This window comes from Amblyomma americanum, chromosome 5 (assembly GCF_052857255.1).
Source record: "Amblyomma americanum isolate KBUSLIRL-KWMA chromosome 5, ASM5285725v1, whole genome shotgun sequence".
Classification (NCBI taxonomy): Eukaryota; Metazoa; Arthropoda; class Arachnida; order Ixodida; family Ixodidae; genus Amblyomma; species Amblyomma americanum.
In genome coordinates, this window is record NC_135501.1 from 152657699 (window position 1) to 152676589 (window position 18891).

Sequence of the window (18891 nt, forward strand, 5' to 3'; positions counted from 1 at the left end):
TTTTCTGAGCCGTTTCTTGCGATATCTTGTCCCATGCACTTTGAAAGAGGTCCGTTTTGCCTGGGTCACTGGCCATGCAGGTGTTCATTCAAATGAGGTGGCTGATTTCTTAGCAAGGCCGGCTCTTGAGGGGTCAGTGACACATCCTGTCCCTAATTTCAGCCTCCTGGCGATTTCTAGGTTTCAGCGGTTCCAACACATATCAGCCTGGTTACGTGATCCCTTACTAAATACCACTGATTATCAGCACTTAGAATATAATTGGAACGCCCGTTCGTGTAAAACCAGGCTGTGCGGGTTATCAATGACGCGGTTGCGGTACAGGATTCCCAGTTTTAATTTGTATCTATGCAGGTGTGGGTTGACACCGACAAACCTATGTGACGCATGCGGGGAAGTTGAATCTGTAGACCATTTTCTCCTCTACTGTCCACAGTTCGCACTTGAGAGGAAGATTTACCTGGAGGTTCCTCTCTCCGGGTTAGGGCTCCCGTTATCTCTGCCAGTGTTGTTATCGTTTGGTGCGAGTGCCAGAGGATTTGCATTTGGTTCAATTTGTGGGGTTCTCAATGATTACATAATTGCAACTGGTAGGTTGATTTGCTAATTCTCTTAATATTCTTCGAGCTCTTCTTTTTTCACCAAAATTCTGTCCGTTATTTAACTTTAAATATTCTTCTGTCGTTTTTATTGATAGATTTTTCAAAGTTCACGCTTGGACTAAAATTTTGTTGTAATCTCCTATGGAAACTTCTTTGTCTATGCCGCTACGTACACCTTGGCCAATCTCCCCGCGTGGGTATGTGCCATGTTTACTGAGGTAAAGAAGTTTAAAACGAGGCATGATTGGTTGAGGCGATAGCATAGTGCAGTCATGCAGTGGCCAGAGGAGCTGAGCCGTTTTATTTCTAGATGGGGCCCGCTGTTGCTATGCTAGGTTTCGCCAAGGTCACCCTGAAGGTCACCCTCCCATTGGCTGCAGCTGGCGCGGCGCTCCTCCGAACTAACCCGAGTTTACCCGAGTTACTCCGAGGCTTCACGCAAGATTCTTGGGTGGGACCGTGTTAATTGTAGGGCTTTTGCACAAAGTAAATATAGTGCCCATCAGCATCGCACAAACGCGGGGTATTACAATGGGGTGCAAAGCTGTCTTCACAGCACCAATTCTGTCGTTCATGTTCTCTCCAGTGACCGCAGAAGCGAACACAAATCCGGAAGGAGTGACCTCCGGCCAGAAGAACGCACATCGGCCGCCCGCGGTCGTGAAGAAGCGGCCCTTGCTTGGCACGCTAGCCGCGTTCTTCCTCGTGGTGGGCGTCGGCGCCGTCGTGTCGGCGTTCGTCCTGGGCGCCTTCGTCAGCATCCACATCGGCCGCGTGGACTACGAGATGTTGTGCCAGACGGCCGAGTGCAAGGCGGCCGCCGCGTACCTGCGCAAGCTGCTGGTGACGGGGCACCACCCGTGTGCCAACTTCTACGGCCGCGTGTGCGGATCGCTGATCGAAGGCCGCACGGGCTTCCACGAGGAAAACGTGCTCGCTGCCCTGAGGACCATGAACGCCAGCATGTTCGTGCTCGACGAGACGCTGGACCCCGAAGACGTCCGCCTCGGCAAGCACATCCTCAAGCCCTTGTACAAGAACTGCTTCAGGTCAGGGAACGGAAGCCCCGTATTGTACAGTCTAGCGTGATTTGAAGGTTATCGCGCGAGCGTCGACCGAGAACAGGAACAGCGCCATGGCCCAGAATCCTCTGTTGTGGCGAGGGAAGTATCAGGCCAGCTTCTCTCACTCTCTTTGCTGTTCCTTAAGCAGCCGTCACTCCCTTCTAGGCAAGCAGCTTGATAAGTTTCTTCTTTTGCTCCATCGAACAGGCAGTGATGATAATGCGCGCAACGTATTCTTCGGTATTATCTGGAATTGGACGCTACGAAGGTGAATCTGGCGTGTGTAACAGCGGTTATAGCCTTACGCAAAAATCTTTTTCGGAATTTCATCGGCGCACAAAGACAATATGACGAGGCGATGTTGAGATGGTATATCTTCTGCAACTCGGTAAGTCGTTCAAATGAAGCAGTACTAAGGATTAGCTTTACCAAATCTTTCCCACCAATTTTGTTATCGTCCGTGAAGATAAGAGCTAGGTAACAAAGTCCACACTCCACTGCAAATAATGGAAAGCTTAGAATGAGGAGGAAGGTGGTAATTTCGTCGCGGGGTGATGGTTGCAGCATGGAACAGCGAACGAGGGAGAGGACGCGAAATCGTGACTTTCATTGCTCCAAAACCGGCCGCTAGGCGCCTGGAACGCTAGGCCCGTCGACGCTCGCGCGATAACCTTCAAATCGCGCTCGACTGTACCTACTGTAGGATCCCTTGCAATAATTTCTTTAGGCAGTCTATAGGCTGACCATAGGCCTTGTCTGTAGACTGTCTATAGACAAATTCTCTAGGACAGGTTCAGCCGCCGCGGTGCCTGAGTGGTTACGACGCTCGGCTGCCGGCCCGAAAGACGCGGGTTCGATCCCGGCCGCGGCGGTCGAATTTCGATGGAGGCGAAATTATAGAGGTCCGTGTACTGTGCGATGTCAGTGCACGTTAAAGAACACCAGGTGGTCGAAATTTCCGGAGCCCTTCACTACGGCGTCTCTCATAGCCTGAGTCGCTTTCGGACGTTAAACCCCCATAAACCATCTAGGACAGGTTCTCTAGGATTTGTCTCATCATCAGGCTGACTACTAAATGTGTATGGCCATAAATATATATATATATATATATATATATATATATATATATATATATATATATATATATATATATATATATATATATATATATATATATATATATATATATATATATATATATATATATATATGATTGGTTTAGACTATACATAATTCTCCAGGATTTGTCTCATCGTCATCAGACTGAGGATGATGAAACAAGTCTTAGAGAATTATGTATAGTCTAAACAAATCATATAGATAGTCGGTAGACAATGTATAGATTTGTGGCCAGACACTTTTAGTAGACTTTTTCTATAGACTATGAATAGACAGAAATCAATATATATAGGAAGTAAGAGTCTATAGAAGTAAGTCTATAGACTTTCTACACATAATTTTTATAAGGGGATTCCACTAAACATTTAACCGAGGTTTAGTCCTGCGCTGATGTCCTTCACAATAGGCGCCTATATTCTCTCTCGCTCTTTCCCACACCGCAGGTACATGTCCACCGAGACGGACCTGCGTAAGGAGCTCGCGCAGGCTAAGGCGGCGATCAGCATCGACGAATTGGTGCAGGCCACCTCGTTCGTTGGCATCGTGCGCTACCTGGTGCGCACGGCCCTGCGCGTGGGCAACTTCGCGCTCTTCGACGTGCGCTTCGTGCGCATGGGAAACCAGAGCCTGCTCCAGCTGCGGCGCGGATACTCCCTGCGCGGCAAGGTGGGCGCTTCGGTCGAGGACACCGACCTAAGATACCGCATCACCAAGCTCCTGAACATATGGCTGGGCCGGGACAACGTCAGCGCCGAGACGGAGACCCTGCTGCGGCTGGACCACGAGGTGCGTCTTCACCAGTGAGCTGCACTTTGACCAGCGTCCCTGCTAGAACAGATATGCTGTGCATGGAGGTTATTTTAACGCGATAGCATTAGAGTGGTCGTCACACCAAAACTCCACCGACGGCCGGCGTCACGAAATTCGCTGGTGGGTCGAGAGAGGCCACGTGACTTGTTATGTCATCACAATTTACACCGATGGCGCGTTTCGATGGAGGCAAACCGCAAAAAGGCGCCCGTGTGCTGTGTCATGTCCCGTAGCGCACGGGCACAGCACAGCACTGCAGTACGGCATCTACTTCTCTTTCTCCTTCCGCTGCCATACCGCAGTAATGGACAAGTGGCTGAGCATCCGCCTCACATGCGGGAGGTGCGGGGTTCGGCCCCCAGTGACACCGGGTACCCACCGGTGATACAATGGGTACAAGCTTTCCCCTGGTCTGGTGCTCGGCTTATTTAGGGTGAAACGCTTGGGAAATGGATCTTTGACCCCACCTTGAGAAGTCGAAATACCTTGCGCCATAGACGCTCTTTGGCCATAGATCCCCTTGTGCCATACAAATCCATCATCATCATCTTTCGCTCCCGTCGTCTTTCGGCGCGGTTCGGGTTCCCACCGAGTTGTGAGAGAATTACTGCGCCACTTTCTTTCCCCAAACACTAGTTTTACAATTCTTCCCCCTGACTGGTCTAGCGAGGTCACTTGATCATGATCCGTAATCGGGCAAACCTTCGAGCTTCTGCGCGTTGAAGGTAGGCGGCAACGTCGACATTCTCTTCTTCTGTAACGTTGGGCAGCATGGCGTCTAGCGTGGTTGTGGCCTCCCTGCCATGGACGAGCCTAAAAGGCGCATCTGAGTGGTCTCCTGCACTGCGGTGTTGTAGGCGAAGACGACGTAAGGCAGGATGACATTCCACGTTTTGTGTTCGGCATCGACATACATAGCGAGCATATCTGCGAGGGTTTTGTTCAGGCGCTCGGTCAGTCCGTTGGTCTGCGGATGGTATGCAGTTGTCCTGCGGTGGCTGGTTTGGCTGTAGCGCAGGATGGCTTGCGTTAGTTCCGCCGTGAATGCTGTTCCTCTGTCCGTGCTGAGCACATCGAGGGCGTGTCGCAGAAGAATGCACTCCACGAAAAATTTCGACTTCTCCTGTTGTTCCGTTCGGCAGGGCTTTCGCCTCGGCGTAGCGGGTCAGGTAGTCGGTCGCTATGATGATTCGCTTATTTCCAGACGTTGACTTTGGGAAAGGGCCGAGAAAGTCCATGCCGATCTGACGAAAGGGCCTTGAGGGGGGTTCAGTGGGGTTCAGAAATCCTGCTGGTCGGACAATCTCGGCAGGTTTTCACATAGTGTGCGACATCGGCAGACAGTCGGGGCCAGTAATACTTGTCTTGAATACGGTGGAGGGTGCGAGAAAACCCGAGATGTCCAGCTGTCTGCTCGTCGTGTGAAGCCTGAAGAACTAGTTCTCGGAGACAAGCAGGTACAAAAAGGAGGTAGAGTGCTTTGTACGCTGCGAAGTTCTTTTCACGAGAACATCATTCTGTACAGTGAAGGAGGACAGTCCTCGCTTGATGAGGCGGGGGGGGGGGTGAAGAAACGTGCCTTCCAAGTACTCGATTAGGCGTTTCAGGTCGGGGCCTGAGCGTTGCTGCTGCGCAAACTGTGAGCTGGGGCAGATGGGTCCCAGGAACGCGTCCTCATCGTGGTCCGGCGGCGGTGCATCTACGGGGGCTCGTGAGAGGCAATCGGCGTCAGAGTGCTTACATACGGACTTGTAAACGACAGTGACGTCAAACTCCCTGAGGCGCTGACTCCATCGAGCGAGTCGGCCAGAGGGGTCCTTCAAATTGGCAAGCCAGCAGAGCGCGTGGTGGTCGCTGACCACCTTGAACGGTCGTCCGTACAGGTAGGGGCGGAATTTCGACGCAGCCCAGATGATGGCAAGGCACCCCTTCTCAGTTGTCGAATAGTTAGCCTCGGCTTTGGAAAGGGAACGGCTTGCGTATATGCGATGACTTTTTCCAGCCCGTCGCTTTTTGGACGGGGACGGCGCCTAGGTCCACGTGCACGCTGTTTGCGTCCGTATGCACTTCAGTATCGGCGTTTTCATCAAAATGCGCAATGATCGGTGGGGACTGTAAACGACGCTGAAGTTATTTAAACGCTTCTGCTTGCTTCGCTTCCCATTTAAATGGCACGCCTGCCTTCGTCAGTTGTGCCAGGGGCTCTGCGATGCGCGAAAAAAAATTTCACAAATAGTCCGTAATATGCGCACAGTCCGACGAATCATGCGCACTGCTTTCTTATTGGCGGGCGGTGGAAACTGCTCAATAGCAGCTGTTTTCTGCATGTCTGGGCGTACTCCCTCCATGCTAACGATGTGGCCTAGAAACAGTAGCTCTTCATAGGCAAAGTGGTACTTCTCTGCTTTCAAGATTAGACCAGACGACTTGATGGCGCCTAGTACTGTTCGAAGTCTTTCGAGGTGCTCTTCAAAGTTCGAGGCGAAAACAACAACGTCATCTAAATATACCAGACAAATTTGCCACTTGAGACCTGCCAGCCCCGTATTCATTACTCGCTGAAACGTCGCTGGTGCGGAACGGAGGCCAAATGGCAACACCTTGAACTCGAAGAGGCAATCCACAGTGACGAATGCGGTCTTCTCGCGATCTCTTTCATTGACCTCAATTTGCCAAAAGCCGCTCTTGAGGTCCATCGATGGGAAATACTTGGCGTTGCAGAGCCGGTCCAGTGTGTCGACGATGCGGGGGAGGGGGTAGACGTCCTTCTTTGTTGTGTTGTTCAAGCGGCGGTAATCCACGCAGAATCGAAGTGCGCCGTCTTTCTCACTAGAACAACCGGTGCCGCCCATGGGCTGTTTGAAGCATTTCGCGAAGCATTTCTTCGACTTGGTCCCGAATGGCTTGTCGCTCTCGCGGTGACACACGCTGGGGGCTTTGACGGAGAGGTCGGACGTGTTGGTCCGTTATAATGCGATGCTTGGCCATTGGCGTCTGTCGCACCTTCGGCGATGATGAAAAACTCTCACTGTAGCTTCGAAGCAGATTGCGGATCTGGTCTTGTCTGTTCAGGTGCAGGGCTGGGTTGATGTCGAAAGTGGGCGAGTTCTCTTGGTCAGGTGAATCTTCTGCGGTGGGGGTCGGAGTGGGCGAAGGAGTCTCGTACGCCAGATATTTCGTCGAAGAAAGCAATCGTCGCTCCTCTGTTAATGTGCTGGTATTCTTCGCTGAAGTTAGTCAGCAGTACTTCGGCCTGGCCATTGCGCTAATGTGCGATGCCTCTTGCGATGCTGATTCCTCGGTCTAGGAGCAACTGCATGTTGCCCTCGATGATGGCTTCAGCGTTAATGGCTTTCGTGGCGCCTACGGTCACGATAACACTTGAACGAGGTGGGACGCTCACTTCTTCCTCCAGGGCACTCAGGGCAACGTGATATTCCAGAGCTCTCATCGAAGGGATGGCTTCGTCCGTCGAAAGCGTGATCATCTTGGATCGCAGGTCGATGATCGCCTGATGCTCATAAAGAAAACTCATGCCCAAGATCACTTTGCGGGAACATTGCCGTAGCAAAACGAAGGTCGCAGGATAGGTATGTCCTTTGGCAGTCGCAGTGTGCATCGCCCTGATGGCGAAATGAGGCGGTCGTGACTTTCCCCCTGCTGCGCAGCGAATGTTCCATTCATCACTGAGTAATCGGCTCCTGTGTCGACTAGAGCGGTAACTTTCCGGCCGTCGATATTAACTTCTGAGTCGGACGTCCTGGTTCTTGCATTGCAATTCGCCCTCGGTGTCGGGTCACGGCTTCGTCGCGTATGCAAATCGCGGGTGTGGCGTGTCGTCGAAGTTTTTCTGTGTGGCGGCGTCGTTTTGAATGCAGGTCGCGTCGTGGTCGCGGTTGTCATTTTGTGCGGCGTCGGTGCAGCGAGTGTAGCGTCTTCATGCTACGTAGCGGGTGCAGCGTCTTCATGGGGCGTGGTCGTTGGAGGATCTTCGGCGTTTCCCTCGTGAGCAACCTCACCTCCAGAGGTTGCTGTCTTTACTTTCTTCTACGGGGCTGGGAGACCTTCCTTGTACCGCGGCTGCGTAGCTGCGGCGTGGCGACGCAAAGCGCGAGGTCGACGGCGATGGTGAGCGCGAAAGGCGGTTCGGCGTGTACTCCTCTCGGCGCAGGTACTCGTCGATTTCCTGCGGACGTTGGCCGAAGCTTGGTTGTTGTGCGTGAACGGGAAATCCTTGAAGAGCGATACGTCGGTACGAGCAGCGACGAAGAATATGACCTGCCTCACCACAATGGAAGCAGAATGGTCGGTTGTCGGAAGTCCTCCAGGCGTCGCATTTCCATAGTCTTGAGCGTCGCTTTTAGGCTGGGTGGGCAGGAGCAGCTAGGGAGGCGGCGTTCGGGAACAAGTTGTTCATGTCGGAGAGGATGTAGCTATGGCTTGTCGTTGGGGCCGAGGAGTGCGTACTGCAGCGGCGTAGGTCATGGCCTGGGGTTCTGTGGCCATCGGAGTGCCAAGTGCCTGTTGCACTTCTTCCCGTACCACATCCATGAGAGTCGCTGCTTGCGGCAGTGGGGAGGATGACAGTAATCGGCGTAGCTCGTAGCGGATGATTTCGTGGATAACTTCCCGCAAGTTGTCGCTGGTGGTGGCCGTAGTGTCCGAACGGATTGCACAGGCAGAGGAAGGGCGAGTGTACTGCCGAGCTCGGAGGTCGAGGGTTTCTCGCTCGTGCAGGCTTCTTGCATGAATTTCTCGACTCTTTTTGGCGGCTGGCAGACGAAGCCTCCAAATACTTGTTCTTTTACGCCGCGCATTAAAAACTGAACTTTCTTTCCTCGGTCATCTCGGGGTCGGCGTGGCAAAAGAGGCGATTCATTTCTTCCAAGTAACCGCGGACGTACGGGCTTATTTGGGCGCTGGATCCTAGACTCGAGGAGTCGTTCGGCTCTTTCTTTCCTCACGACACTATTGAATGTCTTGAAAAGTTCTCTCTTTAATAGCCCCAATGTCGTTAGAAAATACTCGTGATGTTCATATAACGTGCGTGCTGAACCCTCCAGTGCGAAAAAGACGTGCCGGAGCTTCGCCGCATCACCTCCATTGTTGAATGATGCCACGCGCTCATATTGGCCCAACCATTCTTCGGAGTCTTTGCCTAGGGATCCATTGAAAGTTGGCTCTGTAGTATGATCGGGATCGACGTCTTTGGCGAGGTTGGTGTGCTGGTAGCGGCGTCCTTTCGCTGTCTGGTGTGGTACGGCAGGGTCCCGAACTCAGGCTGCTCTCCCTGGAGACGTCGACTCCATGGCTCGGTGAACTTCTGGCTCGTCCTCCGGTGCTAAGCGGAGGGGGCTGGCGTCCCTACTTGAAGGGGGCGTCTGGAACATGGAAGGCTACCCCGCACCTCCACCAGATGTCACGTAGTGGTGACGCAGTCGAAGGAGCGGTGAAGACGAACAAAAGTTCTTCGAAAAGAAGACTGTTTATTGGGCTGACTTGCGCCCACAATGGACTGAATCACTCGGCGGCGGCGTAGCAACAAGTGTGCTCGGCGGTCGTCGAAACGAATGACTGCCGCTGTCGGCCGTGCTCAATTTAAAGCTAATATCGATTTCTAGATAAAGTGTACAGATTTACCAGAACATTTTGGAACAACGTAGAATCAGATCTGGGAAACGGACTGTCGTTAAAGTGACCAATTTGGGATCACCGGTGGCTGCGGTGCCATTGCATTCTTAATTCAGTTAAAAAAGTGTATTATGCAGATAACCAGAGGTCGCAGGGGATGAAGGGTGTGGGATAAAAAGTGAGGAGTTATCGACAGTCGTGCGACAAGAAACGGCCCAACGACGTCGATGTTCACTGAGTAAAAGTGGCAACAGAGTTGCAGAAGGGTTGTATAAGAGAGTTATGCAAGGGCTTGGCGGTGCCCGGCTACGCCGGTGGAGCGGCATGAGAGGCACGAACGGGTTCACTGGCGAGCAGTGTTGGTGTATTGGCCAGGCGTACACTCTAAACAGGAATACGCCTATATGGGTGTAAAAAGAAAGCAAGCTATCCTCTAACGCACACCCTTTTATAAAAGAGATTGCGCCAGAGGAGAGCATACTCCCTTTTCACTTCTTTTTGTTTAGAACGCGTAGGCAACGAGCGGCCTGTATATATACGGTGCGGTGGCAGATTATACCATAAAGACCAGAAGACATATTAGGACTTGTTGCTGAGGTAATTTATACCTTTACAGAAAGAACATTTTGTCACGGAGAGGGTGGAAGACCGAGTAAGAGGACACAGGAGGAGCGTTTGTTCCATCCTTCTGAGTTGTCTTGCCGTGGATTATTTACTCGGATATTCAAGACAGCCCAAGGAGTTGCGGAAGGCAAAGTTAAGATATGAAGAGGGAAGTCGAGATATCGAGTGTGAAGGAAGGTCAGTACCAGGAAACGGACTAGCGTGCGTCATGCAATGATGGGAATAGATAACGTATGGTTTGTTTAACAAAGCCCTCCTGCGCAGCCCTCGCGGCACGTCGAACCAAAGTCTTCAACCTCTTTCGAGGTTATACTGCCCAGTTTTCTGCTCTTCATCAAGTGCGATTTCGCTCCCTTACTGCGCAGGTGATGAAAATAATCAGCAAGAGTGTGCCGCAAGTGCTGAGGCCTCTGGAGGACGTGACGTCCGGGATGATGAACCTGACGTCTGAGGAGTGGGCAGCGGCCGTGAACGAGGCTCACAACGAGCCCCAGCTCAAGCTGAAGCCCTCGGATACGGTGATCGACACTGATATGGTCTCCGTCCATAACGCCTCCACCTTCCTGGTAGACGAGGGCGTCAACGTCACAGCTTTCTACCTGGCCACGAACCTCGCGGCCGACGTGATCTTTCTGGTGCACACCAAGCTGGCAAGTCTACTTTTTAGCTTTTTCGCCGGTAGTTCTTCTGGGGTGACTGTCGGAATTCCAGGATGATATTGACGCCACTAATCAGATGTCTGTGGCGCCAAAAAAATCACGCGACCACTCACAGTGAGGCATCGCAATGAAAAGGTTTCGCGTTAGTGAATTCGTTGTGACGTCATATCACGTGATCATGCTTTGGCTCATGCCGACCGGGTGGTTTCTCAGAAATTGGAGATTTGTTGGCGCGTGTAGCTCTTCACCGCCGCCTTGTCGACGAGAGTGATTTTTCACCAGCTTTGTGCTGCAAACGGGGTAGAAGCGCTGAACGCTGAGCTTTTTAACACCGCGGGAAAGGATCCTTCGCACAGTAGAGCGAAATTGCGCAGTATGTGTTCTTAAACGCGTGGGTTTGTGGAGAAGCCGGGAACTACTACATTGCTTCGTGCCTCAAGCATGCGAGGCAGATGCTCAAGGTACTGCGCCCAATGGTGTTTCAGATGCATCAGGAGGCCCGCCGAAGCTCCATATGATACATAAACTGCGTGAGATACTGTTGGACGGCTGCGCCGTGCTCCGAAAGGTTCATTTATACTTGAAACATAGGAATAGAGGAAGAGCCTGACGATGCAGTCTGCGCTTGCGCGAAGTACTCTTACGACGTAAATAGACCGCATGTCGTTTTCGCCAAGTTAGGTTGGATAATCCGTCTGTATAAATGGTCGCCACTGCTAAGTAGTGAACACACAGGTCCAATAACATCCATTATTCCACCAGCCAAATAATACACTCAGGTCACTGTTGACGTCACTTTACGCTTCGAGAGCAAAGGTCTGAATCGTTTTTTTTTTCTTCTGCAGTAGTAGTTAGACGGTTTTGGCTTAAGAATGCCGTGATAACGCGCCTGCCAGGAACAAGAATGCCGTGATAACGCGCCTGCCAGGAACTGTGTGAGCATGCGTATACCGCACACGCGCTCACTTTGTCTGGCGGGAGCGGAATCGGTGTATTGCAAGGGCTTTCTAAAAGGCTGCATGTACATAGAGTCCCCTGCACTCCCTTACGAAAATGGTCTATAGACAGTATATAGACTTCTATAGACTCTGCAGCCTTCCTATAGATATTTCTTTGTGTCTATTCATAGCCTATAGACAAAAGTTTGCTGAAAGTGTACGACCACAAATCTACAGATTGTCTACCGACTGTTCTCTAGGGTTTGTCTATAGAGAGTCTATACACTTTATAGACAGAAATCTATGGACAGTCTATAGACTGTCTAAAGCAATTTTTTTAAGGGCTAGGCATGTGGATTGTGGACTTGCTAAAACCAATACATGAGTGAAATCATCTTTAGTGTCCTTTTAATTCGTTTCGCTTTGAACCAGGAAACCTCCTCGAGCCGGTTGCACCAGGCGGGCTTCTGCATGTTCCTGGTCCGCAAGTGCCTGGCCCTCACCTGGCCCATCCTGGCCGCCCAGGTGCTACTGAAGGGGAAGAGTAGCGTGTCAGTTCTACAGGGCATCTACACTAGCTTGAAGGACACTGCCAAGGTTAGTGTGCAGGCTGGCAAAGTTACCAATAGGGCTAGAGGTGTCGTGACACAGTCGAATGCACTCTGTGAGTAGTAATAGCAGTTTTTATTTGGGACAAAAATTTACGTCCTCGATGAGTGGGCTAAAGACAGTTCTCCGCCTAACGAGGCCATCACACCGTTAACAGCAGTGGCAACTACTTACAGAATTTCATTGAGAACTCTTCAAATACAATACATTCATACTTGCAATACACAACAACCAAGTCATAACGTGAAATTGTAGATGCAATACATATTCAACGTGTATCTATAACAAATTTTCAACAGAACATAAAAACAATAAATTGAGAGGAAAAAAATGGAGGACACTAAGCTTCTCATTTATGAGTGGCTTGAGACAGCGTGTTGCAGCGCTGCCAGGGTGCTGCTGATGTACGCATCAGTATACAAATACACTACACAATGTCCATGTCCACGACGCATTCACTACAGGTCCACTTTTATTCAGTTCGAGCCAGCGAACCTTCATAGCGTGCTGGCCTCGCAAACTGAAAGACCTGCGTTCTATTCCTCGTACCTCCACAAGGCTTTTTTTTTTATTTGGAGATTAGCGTTTTACAACGCCGACAAACGCCAGCAAAGCCGACACCGGCTTTTCTGCGACACGAGCTCCTTAACGCTGTCGCGTTAAAGTGGAGTTCGTTCGTATAGTGTAGCGCTGCCACTATAGTTGTGAAGCTGTTAAAACAGGCGGGTTTTCTAATTAAATTTTAAAACCAAGGGCACGTTTAAGTCCAGCGACCAGAGTGTCAGACCACGGCCGGGCTTCACCATTCTCGCCATCCGTGCCGCCACGCAGTCGTCCGACGTGCTCACCTGGATAGATGAGAGATCTCTCGGCCTGGCCGTTGACATCATCAGCAACGTCACGCTGTCTGTCGTGACCAAGGCGCTGCCTGTCGGCTCCAGTGCGAACTACACTGGCCCCACACCGCCCATCAAGGAGGACGACCAAGGGTTTATCAACACCTACGTGCGCGCCAGACGCCACCACTGCGACGTAAGCTCACGGCGTGCATTTCGTTACACCTGTAATCACTCGGAGGTGGTCCTATGAAAATGGGGGCGCCGTCGTTGCAATACTAGGATGCCTCGGATACCGGGATTCGAGGCTGCTGGAGTGTGGGTGCGGTGGTGTATTTTAATACAGGGAACTATAAGCGAACAGACAGCTTGTTCCCGTTCACATCAAGTGATTAAAAATTAACGGTGGTTTAGCTTTAGTTAGACCGAGAGAGAAGCGGTAGCTTCACGATGGTTTAGCCTAGCAAGGTCTTGTTATGCTCAGCTTTGGTCGTTTCCTTGGCCTTTGCCAAGCTAAACGATCGTGAAGCTACCGCCGGCTCTCCTCCCGTTACGTACACGGTTTAGGAGGCCGTGACGTCACGGCCTAGCACGTGAACACCGCATGTCGACTTCGTTCCTAGCAGCGTCGGCACGGCGTTCTTTGGCGAGACGTTCCCCCCGTTCTTCCGTCGTCTCGGCTGCTCTCTGTGCCTCCTTCTGTTCACGTATTCTCCGCAGGCACGATACAAGAACATTATCCTGCTTGTTTGAGAGATCTTTAGAACTGACATGAGGTTCCACAGCGCACAACAAGGAAGGGACACAACACGAGCGTGTTGTGTCCCTTCCTTGTGCGCTGTGGGACCTCATGTCGATTACCCACTACCCTGAACCCTAACCTAGCTCCTATGGAAGTGCATACTAATCATCACCATAATCAACCTAATTATGTCCACTGCAGGAGAAAGTCGCCCCCCCCCTCTCATATCTTTCCAAATAACTCTGTACATAGCCAGCCTCGGCCATTTTATCCCCTCAAGCTTGCTAACCACACACTCACCTGATTTTCTTCCGCCGTCTGTTACGCTTGCTTTCTCTTGGAATACAGTCCGTTACCTTTGGTTGACCATTGGTTGACATACATTTTGTTATTATACCGTTCGTTATCTTGCCTTCGCATTTCATGCGTTGCCCATGCATATTCCCATTCATTCTTCTTGATTTCGACTAGTATGTTATTAACTGTTTTTTTTGTTTATCGACTCTGCTCTTTTCCTGTGCTTAACGTTACGCCTATCGTTTTCTTTCCATAGCTCGATGAGCTGTCCTCGACTTTAGTTCAGCCCTTTTCGTTAGCCTCCACATTTCTGTCCCATAGCTAGGTAAGTACCAGTAAGGTACAGCTGTAATATACTTTTCGCTTGAGGGATACTGATAAACTTCCATTGTTGATCTGAGAGTACCTGCCAAATGCGCTCCACTCCATTCTTATTTTTCTAGTATTTCGCTTACGTGTTCCGGATATGTGGTCACTACTTGCCTTAAGTATATGTACTACCTTAAGACTTTCGACGTTTCACTGCCTATCGCAAATTACTGTTTACTTCCGTAACTCTTCAACAATAGTTTCGTTTTCTGCATATCAGCTTTCAGACCTACCGTTGTCCTTTGCCAGTCTAGGTCATTCGTCATGCTTTGCAGTTTGTCACCTGAGCCACTTAGCAAGGCAATGTCATCAGTGAATTGCAGATTAGTCAGGTATTTTCCATCATCTCTGATCCCCAACTCTTCCCAATCTAGCTCTCTGAATGTAGACACGTGGGGAATATAGTACTGGAGGGATCTCCTAGCCTGACACCCTTTCTTATTGGGATTCTACTACTTTTCCGGTATACTGTTCTATATATTCCCCTTCTACGTCCTCGTTCCGGAATGCCTGCATGACGGCTGAGGTTTTGACTCAATCAGATGCTTTCTCGCAATCTCTCTCTTTCTCTCTTAAGACATTCTGTATACAGAGGTGGTCGGTTTTTCTAGCATAATCTCCCCGCCATCCTTCAACATGTCTTCACGTATACCTGGTCTTCACCAGCTGCTTTACCCCTCTGCATTGCTTGTGGAATTATCTTTAGCATCCTCTTTCGTTACCGGCGGGATGTCCAATTCTTCTGCTCCACTGCCCCCTCATCATCATCCTGACATTTTCAGTTACTGCATAGATATTTATGGAAGCCCTCGGATAACTGAGCTTTTGTATCCATACTGAATCAATTGTTGATATTCACATAGGGCTTCTTGTCTCTCAGCGGGTACATCTTATTTCTGCCTATGCCTAGTTTCCTCTTCAGTGCTTTTAGGTTTCCTGCGCTCTTTAACATGTGATCGATTTTCTGCTATGCTTCCTTATGTCGGTTACTTCACGCTCAATGGTTTACTTTGACAGTTTTGCCAGTCCTATTTGATCTTTGAGGTTAGAAGGTTTCGTCCCTTGGCGTATCTTACCAGAGAGCTTAACAGTCTCGCATATCGACTGACACCTGAACCACGCCGTAATGGAAGGGATAAAGGAGGGAGTGAAAGAAGAAAGGAGGCGCAGTGGAGAGCTCCGGAATAATTTCGACTACCACCTGGGGATATTTAACGTGCACTGACATCGCCCAGCACACGGGCGCCTTAGCGTTTCGCTTCCTTCGGAACGCAGCCTCCGCGGTCGGGTTCGAACCCGGGAACTCCGGATCAGTAGCCGAGCGCCCTAGCCACTGAGCCACTGCGGCAGGTGACGCCGGGTTGTGACCAACCTAGTTTCAAGATGGGATGCCCACCGTGTTCCGAACATCATAGTTTCGAGATACCAACCTAGATGACATTAGAGTTCCCATCAGGAGCAGCTCGGGGCTGTCCAGTATCAACAAAATTTGCTGATTGGTCGAGAAAGGCTTTACAAGGACGTTACAAGGTCACGCGACCCCAAAGAAACCAATCTCATGCCACTCCCACACAGAAGTTGCAGCAGAAGCTACGACAAATGTCGACTCTAATGCTGACGCATTCCACTGTGAATGTGACTTAACTTACCTTTTGTAGCCTATTAAACTTTCCTTTACAGCGAAACTAGCCCTGTTGTCATTACAACGCGTTATTCTATCGATACAGGCCATCTTCAATTTGATCGTCTCTTCAAGCATCCCTCTGAACTTTGAAGGGCTGTCCTCATTTTTTTCCCCTTCTACTTGCGTATTCGCCTCGCAGGTGGCGCTCCGAAGCCCCCCAACCATGGCCGAGCTCGCCACGTTCAACGCAGAAGCGGCGGGCCGCGTGTCATTCGCCGACGTCATGAACTCGGTGCTTGTACCCACCGTGCCACAGCTCGAGCCGTACATCTACGAGCGAGGAGTGCCGCACCAGTACAACTTCGGCACCGTAGGATCGGTAATGGCCGCGGGGCTCATCGAAGCCCTAGAAGCGTCGACCGAAGGCGACAAAAACGATAGCTGGGACAAGTCCACGCGGGCCAAGTACAACAAGACGGTCGAGTGCCTCGTCGGCCGTCACCACCGCCAGGGCTTTGGTAGCATGGTATGGGGCGCACCAGAGCGCGCTGTAGTTGTATTGCGCTGGATGCATGATACCGTTACAACTCCGCCTCTGTGCACGGCGAGGATAACTACGCTAGAGATGTAGACTGGGCATCGAGGCCCCTCTGTGTACACGCAAAGCTACTTCACTCGATGCATGCCGTATGTCTTGAATCGACATTGTACCTGCCCTACCGGGAGTTGCAGGCGTGCCCGAAGAGATGGCGCTGGCTGGCTGCTACCGACCGTATATTCGAAAAAATTAGCTGCGGTTCAACTACTGCTGAACCTGGTTAGAGAGCCAAAGCTGCGGTGTATCGGGCAAGTAGACGCGGCTTGGCGTCTGTGACCTTGACATTGGAAAGGCAGCGCGCCCACCCTGCCACCCTGGCAGGTGGCGGCTAAATGGTTCATCGCGAGAGGTTGGTCAGCCAATGAGCACTGCGGCCTATTCTACGGCCCTGTACAGGTCAAAGGTCAAGTTGTGCGACACCATGGTGGGCCACATAGTGTAAGGCCTATAGCCACACTTGACCTCTGGCTCACTTGAAGGTCAACCGGCAACGCACGGCGAAATCGGCTTTACCTAGAGTAGTGAATTAAGGTTTCGTTTCAAAACCCAATCCCCGATATACGCGGCAGATCCTTCGGTAAACGTTACGTGTTAGTCACGTTGCCCAAACCTGCCTCTGCACTTGTCAGCTTCCGGCCGGCGTCGCATCGTCGGTGTGGGAAGGTCTAAAGAGGGCGGAGGACGTAAGGTGGTGCGCCAATGCACGCGTAGAAGCGCACAGGCTTCCAGCTACTGCTGCGAACCGCGCCGAGGCGTTCTACGCCGCCGAAACAGGGGGGTGAGGGCCTATATACAGCAGTACTCGCAGTTTGTGCCCGTCTTTTAGCATGCACACACAGAACCTCCTCTTAGAGAGTTTTAGCATAGCGCGATCTACGATACGATACCGTGATACGCTTCCGCGGTCCGCCACTGAGCGTGCGCAGAACGCCATGCCGGCGCCAGATGGCGCCACGTTCCCGTCAGCAGCTCGCGCGCCTGCCGCGCCGAGACCAATCAACTCGTACTCAGTGGTGCTCGCCGAACCGGGCCACGGTGGCGGATTGCGGATGACGCTTTAATTCCGCAGTTTATTGCCGGACGACGCGATTGCTGGGGAGGTTCTCTATAATACTCGAAGCTGTAAAATGCGCAGGTCACCGGCAGCACCAGAAAAATGCGAGCGACTCTGATGGCGCTTTCGGCGGGGGTGCAGCTGGCCTACGCCGCCATGGAAACCCGCTTCCGCCGCCGGGTGACGAACGACCGGATCTTCCTGGAGCTCTGGCCCGCTGCCCAGGAGACATTCTTCGTGCGCTACTGCCTCCTGTGGTGCACCGCGTCCGACACGCCCAACCCCATCACGGCCAAGGAAATGTGCATGTTGCCCCTGTACAACATGAGGGAGTTCGGCGACCGGTACAAGTGCAGGGCCAACACCACGTACTCCGCGGGCGCCTTCTGCGATGTGTGATCTTCCGCTGTGCGCACAGGAGGACACGGATTCCGTTGACAATACCTTATATTTTCGTTCATAGCTTCCTCCCATTAATCTATAACTACTACCGCACTTTCAGTGGACACATACTAGCCGCTACTTTTTTATTGCATAACGTAGACTCACTCTAAAAATATTTCCACTCTTTTGGGTGCTAAAATGGACTCCCATGATTTACACCCATTGCCGTGCCATTTTAACGCTCAAACTCACCTGATCGCACCCTTTTGTGTAACCCAAAATGGTGTGGTTGCCCGTATACAAGCCTTTTATTGGTCATGGGGTGCAGAAAGGGTGCGAAAATGACAGACGAAGAATCACATGTCGGTTGTGGTTTGTCCATTTTTCTCTGCAAGCCGGCAAGCGCAGCCATGTATGCATGACGTCACGGGATTATCCGAACCTCGTGTGCTGTGTGTCTTACCGCACGATGTGCAGCTTTTATACTGTATACACGAGACAGAGGCTTTGAGGTGGGTAGCTTTTCTCAGCGAGATTATATGCACATAAGTGCGCGGTTCGATAACAATTGATGCCTATCGCTATCCCGTTTATTGTTATTAATATTGTTATTTTACTGCTGTGGACTTTGTATCGAAAGGCTACCCTCTAAATGCTCATGTATCTCCTTTCTTTGACTAATGTGTCTGTAGTGTAATTATTTGTTTATTAACATGTCCTAATCAGTGTGGGAAAGGGAGCGCGTGACTTCACGCACACTGAATAGCAGACAAGAGTAGGTTCTTGACAGCCATTATTTGTACAAACTCTTGATTGGCCTGCGAACTTTGCTACAGCAGTTCCCGCAGTATATATGTGGTGATGGAAACGGTCGTCTTCGGATGTTTCTCTGACGGCATGGTGTGCCAAAATTACCTCGGGTGTTGTCTCC

The 18891-nt window shown here is 51.1% G+C and overlaps 1 protein-coding gene across 1 annotated transcript in view; it reads left to right on the forward strand.

Moving 5' to 3' along the window:
• The window catches only part of LOC144134272 (uncharacterized), a 31771-nt gene extending 13496 nt beyond the window's left edge, over positions 1 to 18275 (forward strand). Inside the window, exons 5-11 of the mRNA XM_077667222.1 lie at positions 1189 to 1651; positions 3229 to 3571; positions 10216 to 10500; positions 11880 to 12044; positions 12810 to 13088; positions 16124 to 16450; positions 17658 to 18275. Of these exons, the coding sequence (XP_077523348.1) occupies positions 1189 to 1651; positions 3229 to 3571; positions 10216 to 10500; positions 11880 to 12044; positions 12810 to 13088; positions 16124 to 16450; positions 17658 to 17975 (2180 nt within the window). The 3' untranslated portion in view covers positions 17976 to 18275. The remainder of the gene's footprint in view (positions 1 to 1188; positions 1652 to 3228; positions 3572 to 10215; positions 10501 to 11879; positions 12045 to 12809; positions 13089 to 16123; positions 16451 to 17657) is intronic.
• Positions 18276 to 18891: the final 616 nt, after the last annotated feature.